A 14,341-nucleotide genomic window follows, 5' to 3' on the forward strand; every position below is an offset into this window, starting at 1 on the left:
AAACATTCATGTCCACTGATGGTTCCTAAGAAGAAAAGGGGGGAAAGTGGGGGAAGAGTGAGAAAGAAATAATTTAAAGGAAAACTTGCAAAAGCAATACCATTGCTTCACCCCATCTCCTAAACATTATCAAAGTCCCCCATTAACACTGGGAAAGGGAGAACACAAACAAACACAAAAGCAAATGCAGTGCTTCCCACAGTTTGGAGCAGCATCCTTTGATGCCATAGGGTTGTCAATGATTTCCCTTCACAGCTGACTGATTGCAGTTTGTTTTTCCAGAACTTCGAGGTAGTCTGGTTCTGATTGCGGCTTAGCTTGCAGTAAAGGGTGGTCGGGCTTTGACTGCCCCACAAAGCATTTTCTGGGAGTTCCATATAAAACGGTTTTATTGATTCTGTCTTGGTTTTGGCGTCGAGATTCATATGAAGGGGCAAACTGCCTTTTAGGTAAGGTACAAAAGTTATAATGGACTAGGCCTGCACTGGGGAGTTCCTTGACTCGCTCAGCAATATTTTGATAGAGCATCTCAGGCTCTCTTGGTGTGGCCTGCTTTTCCAGCAATTCGGTGGCACTTATTGTGTAAGCAAGTGTGGCTGGCTCTTCTTTTTTCTCCTCCAGGTTGCCATAGTTGAACTCTTGCAGATTTCGGTAATAGGCTACTGGGTCTCCCTCTTTCTGCATGTAAATGGGGTTTTGGCACATCTGCCCCACAGGTGGGGGAATATAGTTGTAGACATGGCCATCTGTTTTATCATGAGTCTCAGTGTTGTATGACCCATACTGTAATTGGAAGGAACTTACATCTAAGTTGTTGGCACTCCTGGGAACACTTGGCACTCCCTTTCTGCGTTTCAGGACAAAGACAAACAAACCAGCCCCAAAACAGACAGATAGGATGAAAACAACCAGCAATCCTAAAATTAAGACAGACAGTGGTACTTCTGTGTGTAGTTCAGGATAGGAACTAGGAGACACACTAAGTGACCGAGGAGTGTCTGTGTTGTGATTCATTGACAAAATGGTCCCATCTGACAAGTTTGGGCTATCTGGACAAATAGCCTCCCTTCCCAGAAATTTCAGTATCTCCCCTGCATGCTTGGCAGGAGACTCACAAGTCACCTCATTGATGATGACTGGGGAATTGGCATGTTCTGTCCAGTCCTTCAGCCCCATGATGTCACAGGTGCAGTCCCATGGGTTCTCTTGCAGATCTATTTGTATAAAAGCTGGAAGCTGATCCAGAACCCCTTTCACAGGCAGGTGTGAAAAATGGTTGTTTCTCAGATTCAGCCTGGTGAGGGCTGTGCCCCCAAATATGTTATCTGGTAAGGACCGGAGCAGGTTATTATTCAGGAACAGGAGCTGTAAGTTAATCAAAGCATCAAAGGTCAGCGGCTTAATTTCTTTAATGACATTGTACTCTAAATAGAGATATTGCAAGCTGTGCAGTCCATCAAACATAGAAGGATACAGCACTTCAAGGTAATTACCATTCAGATAAAGTCTGCGTAAACTGGTCAGGTTTGTGAAGGCACCTTCCTGAATGACTGCAATTCTGTTGTTTCCTAAGTGCAACAAATCCAAAGAACTGTATTCTAAGAGGTCATTCTTATAGACAGTTTGAAGATAGTTTCCTGTTAGGTAGAGTTTCTTTGGACTGGTAGGTTTGGGCTGTAGGTCAGAGATATTAGTGAACTTCCTTTCTTGGCAGTTAACATTTAGACCATTGTCTGAGCTCTGAGAGGTGCAGACACAGCTACTGGGGCAAGTGAGGGGCACAGGGGACTTGGTTTGGTATACCATGATTGGCCCAAAACTCTGCCTGTCCTTTGACACAGTTACTCTGGGAGTAGGACGATTTCTCATTTTGGGTGGCCGGCTGGCTTTAGGAGCCCTGGTTGGGTTGAGAGCAGGATTCATTGTAGGCGACAGCCTTTGCACATGTGTATCAGGGTGGCTGCCTCTCTGACTAGAGTCACCAATGCTTTTTCTGGGACAGAGGTCTTGCCTGGTCAGTTGGGTCACATCTTTCCCATGCAACCTGAAAGGAGTTTCACAGACAATTTCCCCCACGAAAACAGTTATGGTGTCCAGCCAAGCCTTGAGAGGAAGTAAATCACAAGTGCAATTCCATGGGTTTTCCTCCAGCTGAATCTCCATGATCCCTCCGATATGTTCAAGGACACCAGCAAAAGGCATTACTTTCAGCCTGTTTCCCCTCAAGTCTAAGTGGGTCAGCAGGACAAAGCGAAACACATTGCTGGGCAGCGACAGCAGAAGGTTGTCATTCAGGATGAGCACTTTGAGTTTATTAAGTTTGCTGAATGCCCCAGCCTCAATGGCACTGATGTAATTGTAGTCGGCCTGGAGGTACTCCAGGCTCTCCAGGCCCAGGAATGTGTCCTCCCGCAATACCTCCAGCTTGTTGTTATTGAGGTGCAGTCTCTTGAGGGTTTTCAGGCCGCTGAATGCTCCGGTTCGGATCTCCTGCAGTCCGTTGTTACCTAGGTGAAGAGTCACCGCGTTGGAGTAATTGACAAATTCGTTAGGATACAATCTCGTCAGGAGGTTTCCATTGAGAAAAAGCTGATAGATTCGATACTGGGGGGGCTGGAGCAGGCTGACAGTTGTAAATCCTTTGTTTTCACAGTTAATATTCAGTACATTTTCCTTCTCTTCGCACAGGCAGCGGATCTTGCAAATGTCTTTGGCAGTTTTGCGACTCTCCGTCTGTAAGATCCCAGCCACTGTTAACACACTGAGGAACCAAACGCCGCTCAGCATCTTTAGGCACCTTCAGTGTCAGCTCAGGTACCTACAGGCAAACCTTAAGTGGGGGGCAGGGGGAGGAAGCGGGATGCAGAGAAGAAAGAAACAAGGAAGGAAGATTAAAATGGCAAAGCAAGAGGGCGGAGTGGGAGGGAGGGTGAATGAGGGGGTGGGCAACACAGCAGAATGAAATCACTGCTTTCTCAAAGCGGTTTCTTCTCTCCTTTCCCTGCCCACTCCCCCAGCCCACCCACACACTTGTTCCCGAACACACATGCTTGCACCTGATTTCCCGGCGGGTCGCAGCCAGCCGCGGAGTCATTAGTAATGACTTGTCCTACTAAATCTAGCCCACCTCCTCCTCCCCTGGGGTATCTCTAAGACATTTCGGGCGGCTCCCGCGTTTGGGGCTGGAGAAATTGCTTTACTTCTTCTTCTTTTTTTTTTTTTAACTGCGCAAAAAGGGGGGTGGGAAAATCAGGAATCGGGATGGCGGCGGGGGTGGAGATGGGAGAGCAGAGACAGCTCATGGAGAGGGGTACTCACACATCAGGAGAAGACGGGACCCCCCTCCTCTGCAGTCCACCAGGAGTTTAGCATCTTCAGGAAGAGAGGGAGAGCAAGGTAAAAGAAGACGCCACTTCCAGAGGGGATGCCCAGCTTTCTGTTGGCTGCTTTAATTTTGTTGGGGGAAGGGTGTGCATAAATTAAAAATCCTGCGGGCGGCAGAAGAGGAAGACGAAGGTTTGAGCCCCAGAGAAGCTGCGCTGCCAGTACCCTGGGTGCAATTGCGTAGGGAGGTCCGGGAGCTGCCGGCTGGGGTGGCAGGCGGCGACCACAGCAGAGCCTGGGCGCGCGCTTCCAATCCGATGTTGGCGGCAGCAGTGCGTCTAGCAGTTTGAATTTGAGAGGCTTAGCAAGCTCCCCGGGACAGGGCTAGGATGACGTCACGGGGGGAGGGTGTAGGCAGAGGATCGAGGGCGCACGGTGGGGGAGGGTGGGGCAGATGCTTCCCTTCTCTGCAAGTGGCTTTGCAAAGCTCTATTCCAGGCTGCGTCAGTTGATTCTGAACTACTCCACCTCCAACCCTGCTGGCAGCCAGAGAAGCTTCTGCAGAGGGGTTTCTCAAGAACCTGCCTGGCTAAGGCACTGGCATCACCAAAACTTCTCAGACCCCTGAGTGGTCTTTTCCACACCCTCTTCCTCACAAGCATAATAAGGGCAGTGACCTGTACATTCCAGGTCTCATCCCAGACACAAGCAAGGGTCCAAAGCCTCTTAGGAAGGATGTGTGATTTTTGCCTGTTTGCTACAGTACTGATGTCCACCACCCAGCCTTCTGGCTTAGATGCCCTCAGTGCAGAGAGTGGGGTGACTGTGTAGGAGGGCCAGGAGTCCCCCTAGGGGATTATGCTTTATTTACATACAGAGCTTTGTTTCAATGTGAGAGAATTAATTTCTTGGTGATGACTGGCCATGCACATATTTGCTTGGACTCTGAAACCCAGCAACTATAAGCTTGAAAACTGAGATAAACAAACATAACCCCCAGGTTAATATTTAGATAATAAGGTTTAAACGTGTGCTTTTTGCCTGGAGTTAGGAGAAGAGGAGTGGGTGTCAGAGAGGCACTGCCAGGATGAACCTCAGCTGCGAGTGGGAGCCCACGGAAGGCCTGTTAAGTCCCCCAGACTGCAGGGCCAGGGGAACAAGGAGAACAGAGGAAGGCAGTACAGTAAGCCTGGCTCCTGAGAAAGAAAGGAGAGGTAAAAAAGAGTCATGGTCTAAGACCTGGTGCACCTGAATTCTGATCTAGTTCTGTTGCTAGGTATGCCACAAGCTTCTTTTGAACCTTCCTGTGTGCATTTGGTAAAGACAGTAGACCCTGTTCCTTCCTAGCTTTGACACCAATTCGGGTTCAAATAACCTTTCCAGTGCATTGCTAATGGCTGAGAAAATGTTGGATGTTTGCCTTCATTATCTCATTTTTCCTTGATTATCTTACAACCCTCAGGATCCAGGAGTCTCCTAGTGTAGTCTATTTGCAAGGTGTAAATAATAGCTGCTGTTGCCTGGAAGAACTGTGGGCTGCCTCTGGTGGGAAGGGGTATACATATCAGGAAAAAGAGAGAATGAAAGAGAATGAGGAAAGGAATTGATCAAATGCTTTCCCTGTCCTGTAGAACACTTCAGCTTGATTCCCTTCCTCTTCAGCCCCCAACCTGCTGCAGATAGAGTGGATACAAGTTCTTATTTCCTGGGCAAACACAGGAGAGAACCTCATGCAGGCAAAATGAGCCTTTGAGAATGGAAAGCCTCCTGTTTTTCTCTTATTCTTTCCTGTTGAGACCAGGTCATAGGATTGTGCAGTTTTACTAGATCTTCCCCTGCCCCAATAAAAGCTAGGGTTATTTATAAACCTAGGCATCAAGGAAACCTGTGGCTCTAGCAATCTCCTGTGCATTTTTCTCTGACATTTCCCATTCCTTCTCCTCCTCCTTCCAAGAAAAGGCTTGGAACAGGCATCAGGAGCCCCCTTAACCCCAGTAATTATTTTGTGACCTTTTAGAAGGATGCTTTCCCTCGTGAGCCCCAAATTCTCCTCTGTGCCACTGGGCAACATTGAGATGAGCAGTCCCAAGGGACACAGGCAGCTGTGGATGGCCTCCTAATCTCTAAGGCAGTTGTATCCTAAGATGCAAACACAGTGATGCATTGTGAGCACAATTAAGCTTCCTTTCATAGTAAAGGACATTCTTTTCTACATACTTCCAAATATTAAAAGTACATTATTCCTAGAGAGAGATGGTTTATTTATTCATTCATTCATTCATTCAACAAACACTAATTAGGTTAATATCTCATTGAGACAGAAGCCAACATTACAGCTCAATGATACCTTAGAAGTCAAATTTATTTTCATAGATGAGGACATTCCTCAACCAGGGAAAGTGCTGACTTGGTTAAGTTCAAGAAACTAAAATTAGAAAGAGAACATGGGTTCTGACTCCCAGTCCAGCAGCTTTCCAAACAGTCTATCACTGCTTAATATGAATTAGAGAACTATCTACCTAGGCTTTGGTGGTGGTGTTTTATATTTTACATAGATGAGGTCTTCAAATTTTTATATTTAAATTAAATATCAAATATTAGTTTTAGTTATTAAATATAGTAATTCTCTTCAGGACATTGATGCTGCTGTCAGTACTCCTTGAAAAGAGAGACTATTTTGCTAGAAATCTCAGTGGGAGGGAGGGAAGGAAGAAAATAGGGAAAGAGACTGGGGGTTGGCGCTTCTGAAATCTTTGACACTTAGAGAATAAAGGAAATGTGGTGGTAAGCTAACTGGGGGGAGTGACACCGGGTATCCCGCGGTGTTGTGACAGGACTTCATTATGTGGGCAGCTTCCTACACGGGTCGGTTGACCCTTCCACCACTATTTCGTCTCCAGCCTGTGTGAGCGTCCACAGCCACTTTCTGAAACATAGTTACTGGGAACAACAACAACAACAACAACAACAACAACAAAAGCCTCAAACCCGATTAACACTTTTAAGTAAGTTTCATTGGGCTCTGCTGCTCAGATAGAAGCGCCACAGCACCCTGCTAAGAAAAGCAGGCTTTGAAAGGAAATGGAAGTGCTCAAGGTGAACTGGGAGCCCAAGAGAGGCAAGGACGAACGCAAAAATAAAGAAAACGCTCCTTCTCCTCCAAGCAAAGGCAAGGGAGGATTAGACACGAACTCCTCCGCCTCAACCTCGCTTGCCTCTATCCGAGGAGAGAGCTTGGCTCAGATCGCCCAAGCTTCCCTGGGATTCAGAGGTAGCCTGCCAGCAGGCGAACAACCACCTATCAGGCCAAGACGGGGTTGGGGGCTGGGGTACCTGAGAGGGGGATCGAATGCCTGCAGACCCTTTCATCGCCCTCCCATCCTCCTAGCACCTCCAAGCGAATCCCATTGCTGAAGGACTTTTCCAGGAAGCAGGGGTCTCAGTGCCTGGAATGGGGCACCGGCCACTAGCGCCACCCTACCTTCCCACGCTGTAGCCGCCAGACTCAAGATGCCCAACCAGGGGCCCGGCAGCCGCGACGGCGGCCACTCGCGTTGCCCTAGCCATGGGGTTTGGGAACCGTGGATGGTTGGAGCCTTCTCGGGAGCCCCAGCTCCCACCGGGTCCGTGGGCCACCCCTGGCAGCGGTGACCATGGGGCTGCAAGACACACGCGGGTCCCGACCACACCCGCGCAGCGGTCCAGGGTAGAGGAAGCCTGAGCAGGGACTGAGGGTAGAGAGCAGTAGCCTATAAGGTGCCCTCAGTGGATTGAGCCAGCCTCCCCACTCAGGTTCATCCTGAGAGGCTAAGTGAAGCCAGCTCATGGCTCAGTCACCAGGGTATCCCCGAGTGTTCAGAACTTACCGAGCGATCCGGCCGCCAAGATCTTCCCCTGGAGGCACCCGCAGCATCTGCGACTCAGGGAGGCGCAGGAGCCGGCACTGCCTAAGACCAGTGTGGCCAGGGAGCCAGGGCATAGGCGGGTGTGCGGGCGGTGTCCCCAAAGCAGGCAGATCCCCACTGGAGCAGCTCGCCAGGGCAGCGCTTCTGGCAGGAAAGAGGGAGGGAGTCGAGAGGGAGGAGGAAAGAAGATCTGGAGGGAAGAGAGGGGAAGGCGGGAGCGAGGGACGGGACGGAGGGCCCTCTCCCGCACTTATCAATCACCCCCGAAGATCAAATGTCCCCGCTGTGCACCCAGGAGGGGGATGTACCAGCCCACAAAGAAGCCGCTGCTCCATTTCTCTGACAAGCGCTGTGGAGCGCCGCTCACGCCTCTCGGCCCCTCTCGCCTGGAACTCTGCCCAGCTCTTGCAGCTTCTACCATGGGCTGCAGCTTGGACTCGGCCAAGTGAAATAAGGATGGCACTCAGTCAGTTCCACTTCCAAGGGGAAACTAAGACCACTGGGTGGAAGTTATGGACAAGTAAAAGAGCAGAAAGAACAGCCAGCCGTCCAAGCTGGACACCCTCCGGATGGCTGCCTCCCTTAACTAGTAAGCGCCCAATCACTGGAGTCCGCATGCAGATATACAAGGACCTCCTACTGGGATGGTAAACAAGGAATTTTCAAATAATATAAAGCTGGGCTAGATTTGTGCAAATACCTTAACAAAAGCAAGCCCTCAGCAGCGTACCAGTCCAAATTTTAACTCTGATTGTTTTTATTCTTCACGACATTGCCTGGATCTACTAGGGAAGTCTTGCCATCCTTGCTTCCTTTAGTTCTCATTTCTTCTTCCTCTTATTAGTAGTCCAGGTTGTGATTCTATTAAAGGAAGGCACTCGGTTAAAGAGAAAAAAGTATTTCAAGAAGGTGGTGAGGTTTATGTCAAGAGCATTGCGGTTCCCCTCAAGACCTGCTTTCCCTGGGGCCTCTCCTCCCCGCTTGGAGCATTCAGGATAAAGTAGTTTCATTAATTTCAGCCAGGAATAGGGAGTTTTATTTGATGGCCCTAAAAAATTTTCCCCTTACTCTTGGAGGAGACTGGCTTTAATGGAAACAATCACAGCACCCTGCCCTTTTCATACCCTTTGAGAGTCTGGTAAATCTCAGATGATTCAGGATATCCAGAAGCTTGGTGGTGGAGTGCAAATCAGAAAAAAAGAAAAAAAGTAAAAAACCTCCCCAGCTCTGTAGCTAATGAATCTGCATTAGCATTTATCTGTTTTCAAGATTATTTCCCATATATTTGAACCAGGTTCTCACAGCTCTGATTTCCACCTCCTTTCTGTCCTTTCCCTTGGGAATCTTTCTTCCTCCCTTCTCTTCTTGGCTTTATTTCCATAATGGTTTTTTAAGAAGATTGTGCTATGCTGGGTCTTTTTTTAAAGAGAAAATTGCTGATAATCTTATATTATGAACATATGGAGTTTACTTTAGTAATAGTCCAAAGAATTATCTTATAATTTTATCTCTGGGTTTTAAGGATCATTACTGCTCTTTTTACTTCTTGAGAAAGCCTTTTTGAAATTTCCCTGCCATTCAGATAAGCAATTTCAGAAGAACATAGTTATCACATATGCACATGGGCAGACTATTTCCAGTTACATATTTAGAAACATTGCTCTTCTTTTAAAAATATCCCTATTTATGTAAAACATCCAACACACTGTTTGGTACAAACTATACAGTGGTCTGGGCACATGATGCTATTACTCTCTGAGGGCAGTTAATGCTGTACTTCTCTGTCTTTACCTCATTTCTGACCATGTCATCTTTTCATGTGGTTATTTAATGAGTGCTAACACAACTACAAAACTAAGAGCTTTGAGGCCATTCAAATGCAGAAATAATGAGATAGTCATGCTGGAAAGAGGAGACAGTTTACTGAGAAGAGTGTTGTTTCTCTAGCCAAAGGGAACACACAAAAAAGCAATAACTTGTATGCAGATTAGATAAAGAGCATAATATCAATGCTAAAAACTGATATTTTATTTTATCCACTGGAACCATGCTATATATGTCATACATCAATTTTAATTAGCCTTGTAAGCAAATTTCACATGCTTACCAGCCTTCAGAAAAAATTTAGCAACCTGCCTTTCCACATGGGACCACACTGATAGTAAGATAAAATTTAAAAAGAGCAGACTTTTCTTTTTGTCAGCATAAAATTTTCAAGTAGGTGGGTAGCTTTTTCGAATGGTGCCCTGAATGCATACACACACAAAAAATGATGAGCAATACAGAACTTTCTGTGAGGGTTGTTGCATAGATAATTATAGTAGAAGAGAGCTTAAAGTGTGTGAAAAATGTAAATGTACCAATTTATTTGAAGGCTGCTTTATACTGACTTTTCTAGAAGTTTCTGTGTTGGGGGAAATGTCCAAATATAATTGAATACCAAAGATGCATATCTGAATGCATTCTGTTAATTCATAAAAATCAGATTATTAATCCTTTGGTTTGGTAGCATTGTAAATGTATCTCTCCAATTGCAAGGTTCATGTTGTTAAAGGACTTAGAGATCCCTGATTGCAATGCCAGTGAGAGAATGGATAAATAAGATGAAATTTTGCCTGGATTTTTATACTTTTATTTTAAGATTAGAAGAAAAGCAGAAATTTCACCTAGGATGAATAATCAAAAAAGTACATGCTTGTAAGATGATGCAAATGCTGACCAATTACTGATTGGACATAATTTATCTGAGAATATTGTTTCTCCACCTATTCACATCTTTCCAGAAACCTTCAAATAAAGAAGAGAAAGAAAGAAAAGAGAGAAACTTCATGTGGAGTCAGTAATTTTAAGACAGATGTTCTGACTTTTCAGAGAATACTGTTCCTTTTGAACCAAACATTTCAAAGAAGAGTTCCATAGGACAAATTCCTAAATAAAGAAATTCAGCACAAAGAGGACATGCCCTTAATACTAGTAATTACAGTTTAAAAGATATTGTAGACTTTGGTTCCTGATGCTATTGGAAACATAGATATTTTTAAATTCAGAGCAATTATATTGATTATTTTGGCAGGCAGTGTGACTTGGTTGAAATAGTATGCCAGGAACCAGAGCAGTTTGTCTTTTAAGCAAACATATCTGGAGCCCTTGGAGCCCAATGACCTGGGTTCTGATCCCACCCTGCTATTTTCTCACCATGAGTCCAGAGTAATCCCTGCACCACTTTCAGTTTCCCCATATGTAAAACTGGATACTTGCAGCTGCCACATGGAGTTAATAGGGACAGGATGTATATAAAACTCTTGAAACTCATGTTTCTTGAACTGAAGTATTCCTACACTCCCTAGAATATATAACTTATACAAAAATGTAATAATTGTAGTGAGAACACAATATTTTAATTTTTAAAATTGCTGAATGATAAGATCAGGGTTAGAAAAATAATATCAGTCCAGTTGGGGCTATATAATAGCAAACATTCAAAAGAAAACTTTAAAACATTTCATCATTTTCCACAGATGAAAATATTCATATATATATATATATATATATATATATATATATGAATATTTTCATCTCAGCATTATTGACCTATTGGACAAGATGATTACTATTTGTTGAGGGTGGCTATCCTGTGTGCTGAGGAGAGTTAGCCGCAGCTCTGCAGTGTATACCTATCTGTATTTGTATATAAACATGTAACTTGTATTTTAACACTTGAACAATTTGAAGGAACATAATGTACATTATGACAGTTGACATAGCCCATGGAAGATCCCAGGCTGCCTTATGCTCTGCTTTGTGGCCTACTATACAGCCTGCCACCTCTATGCCCCAAGTGCCATTAGTAGAAGTAGATGATACATACTGGTGTTGCTTCTCAGGAAGAAATATATTTTATATTATGACTCTGGGCACAGTCATAGATTGAAACAAGAGTTTTCAGAAACAATATTACCCTCATCATAACCTTGCAACCGGAAATATTCTATTGTAGTTGATTTAAAAAAAATTGCTGGCTGTGGCCTACTAAATTGATTTCAGGAGTGACTAATAGATTGTATCCCATAGTTTGAAAACACTAACACACTGGATTCACCAGGAAATGAAGGAAAATGAGACAGAAAAGAGAAAGGGGGCAATATATAGAGAGGAAAACAATAGGAATAGATAAAAAAAGTACATGTGGTACAAAGTTGCAGAAAAATTTATGGTGCTCAACCAATTATATCAGGTCCTAACAAGCAATGGCCCCTGTTACCTAAGGGTTCTAGATCTCTCCCTTTGATGGCTAAGTCCAGTGATTCATCAGTTAGAGTCATATTTAATCTTACTGGATTTGGGAGTAAACATACATGGCAAAATTCACAGATTGTACAGATAAGGCTTGGGAGAGTATTAGTAGATATTTCATTTATTCTGACATACCATATCCTATTAATCTCACTGCAACTGGAAGTTTTATTTTGGTCTGGAGTTACAACCTAATATCTTCAGGAGGAAACCAAATTTATTGGGTTTGACATTACACTTTATTGGAATGGTATAAAGTAGTTGAGTCTCTGTTCTGAGTTCTGTTGATTTTATTTATATATTTATGTTAGGCTAGTACAAATATATGGTAAACTATGTGCTGTGGTAGAGAATTTAATGCTGACTCTGCCAGAACACTTAAAAATGTCTGCATGCAGGCTGCCCAGTTCTAAAGAGTTACAACCATAAAAGCAGCTACTAAGGATTTGCTTTAAGTATTTCTGATTTTTAAAAATGTCATCACTTATGAAGAGGGCTAATTTATTAATATTAAAAATGGCAAAGATGACACACTCCAGATCCATCCTGAAGTTGTAATTTGCAAAAAGGGAAACAGGGTTTTGAAATTGTGGCTTCATAAGCAAGACAAATAAAAGCTAGAATGTACATAGAATCATTCCCAAGTAAGAGGTAGATGTAGTATTTAACCATCACTACTAATCAATGGATTTTTTTCTCTTGAATCCTGATGACTTGTTATTCAGACTTGATATCAGTTCTCTTTTTTCCATTTTTTATCTCCCAGATAGTTCATAAGTGACATTATAATGACACCTGGCACCCAACACTATTCACCTGACTATGGCAGATGACAACACTGCTACATCAAATGTAATAACCCCAGAACATATGTAAAATAACTTTTGCCTCTGCCTATGGAATTACTATAGTTCCTAGGGAAATAAAAAAGGCTTTATATTTCTTGACTGTTGATAATGTAAATATCCCTGAAGTTCTCTGAGAAAAATGGACTGAAATGTATCCAGAATGGAGGTACCTTATGGAGTATCTAAAAGCATCATGTTGGGGCAACCCCAAGAAACTGAAAATATTGGAGCATATTCAAAAAATGATTTTTCATCTATCCTGGGCACTGATACAGAAACTCAACTACTGTAGTGGACTCAGTGTCACTTTATTAATGTTTTGAAAGTAGGCAGAAGTAAACTCATTTTTTGCTATACATCATTGCTTCAGAATAATGAATTTGGTACACTGATCCTTTAGCTTGTTATATATACATCTTGTCATAGGTCAAGAAATGGCACCATTTGAATCAGACAACTTATTTGCCAGAATTCAAATATATTGAATTGTTTTATTTTAATGTGTTTTTCAATAGCAATACTAGAATTTAAGGAGACACGTGCCTGACTATTAAATGATGAATACTTGTTATTGTTTGCAGCAAGGAAGGACAGTTGTTATATTTACAAATTGATATTCTACTTACAATTTAAAATATATAATAACCCAACCTAAGATAATGCCTATATCTTGGACAATGTATAACAGTTTTGGATAACTCTTGGTCACTGCTGTGAAGTTGCTTGGAATTCACTTATGATTTACTCAAGAGTGAACAGATCTGCTATGTTTACATTGACAACATTGGTTTGTACTAGACACCAGTGAAACTGGTAGTCTTTTACCTCTTCTGTGGCCATTAGTTAAATTCATTCTGTTACTGTAGGGGTGATACTGATCACAGGCTTCATAAAATTGTGCTTCTCTACTGATTTTTAAGTTGGTGGTTTGGCTAAAATAGGGCCCTAGAAGAGCAATGGACCACACTTACCTCTGTTGAGTTGAATTTTTCAATTTTTTGATCCCTTTTCAATATTTGTATGCAGTAGTACCTTAAGTAACTTTTAAAATAAACTACCATGATATAACTAATATTTTATGTGGAAAGATCTCAAAGTATGAGAGACTAGGGCTGGTTATCTGCATTTAAGCTGCAGATTTATAAAGCCACTTTCACACATATTTAATTGTTATCATTGAAATACTGAAGTAAAAAGTCACCTTTAAGAATTTTGTACTTGCAAAATGTCAGTGATTATTTTGGGTATGGATATTCACTAAAAGAACTTGATAGACTTAACTTTGTGTTTTCTGTATGTCCCTGTCAACCATGCCTTCTTTTCTCCCTCTCTTCCTTGTCTGCCATCATGACAGCTGAATTTTCTAGACTATTAGAGTGGTGGATCTGCAAGTGGCTCTAGATTTAGTGTGCCTTACTCTGTGTGCATGTCCAGCATCCACATTCCCTGGGCAGACTTCTGGGCCCCGTTCCAGACTCACAGAATTGAATTTTCTGGGATGAAGTCTGAGTGTGATATTTTTATAAGATTCTCACAGGAATTTGATGTAAACTGTAAGATCAATCTAGTCCATCTTCATTATGTAGATGGGAAAACTGAGGGTCAGAGAGGTAAATGACTTATTCAGTCAGAGAGACAGAGCCAAAACTGAGGTCTCCTAATTTTCATGTAAATTCTCCTACTTGATTTTTTGATGTTTTGATACTTTAGTTTTAGAATTATACTTTTTAGTGATGAACACCATTAAAATTTAACAATGCACAATACACTCTGCTTATGAACCACATTAGATAGGCTTGTAAAGAGTGCTTTGTTGGTCAGCCACATAAAGTGATAACATTTTATTTTCAAATTCCTTTGACTAAAAGTTTATTTCTGTCTGTGCTATGGCATAAACTATATAAAGTAGAATAAAATGCTTAATGAATACTGTTCAGTTAAAAAGTGAGCAAACATCTCAGTATTGAGTTT

General features: G+C 42.9%; 1 protein-coding gene across 1 annotated transcript; it reads right to left on the minus strand.

Annotated features, from left to right (window-relative positions):
• Nucleotides 1-249: 249 nt before the first annotated feature.
• On the minus strand, nt 250-2,787 carry Slitrk2 (SLIT and NTRK like family member 2). Its single transcript, XM_026411972.2, has one exon. It carries the CDS (start codon nt 2,785-2,787, stop codon nt 250-252), a length of 2,538 nt encoding a protein of 845 aa, XP_026267757.1.
• Between the last annotated feature and the right edge of the window lie 11,554 nt (nt 2,788-14,341).

This window comes from Urocitellus parryii, chromosome X (genome assembly GCF_045843805.1).
Source record: "Urocitellus parryii isolate mUroPar1 chromosome X, mUroPar1.hap1, whole genome shotgun sequence".
Lineage (NCBI taxonomy): Eukaryota > Metazoa > Chordata > Mammalia > Rodentia > Sciuridae > Urocitellus > Urocitellus parryii.

Bases quoted from the DNA above. Each gene is read 5' to 3' on its own strand.
- Slitrk2 (XM_026411972.2), bottom strand. From the start codon at position 2,787: ATGCTGAGCGGCGTTTGGTTCCTCAGTGTGTTAACAGTGGCTGGGATC.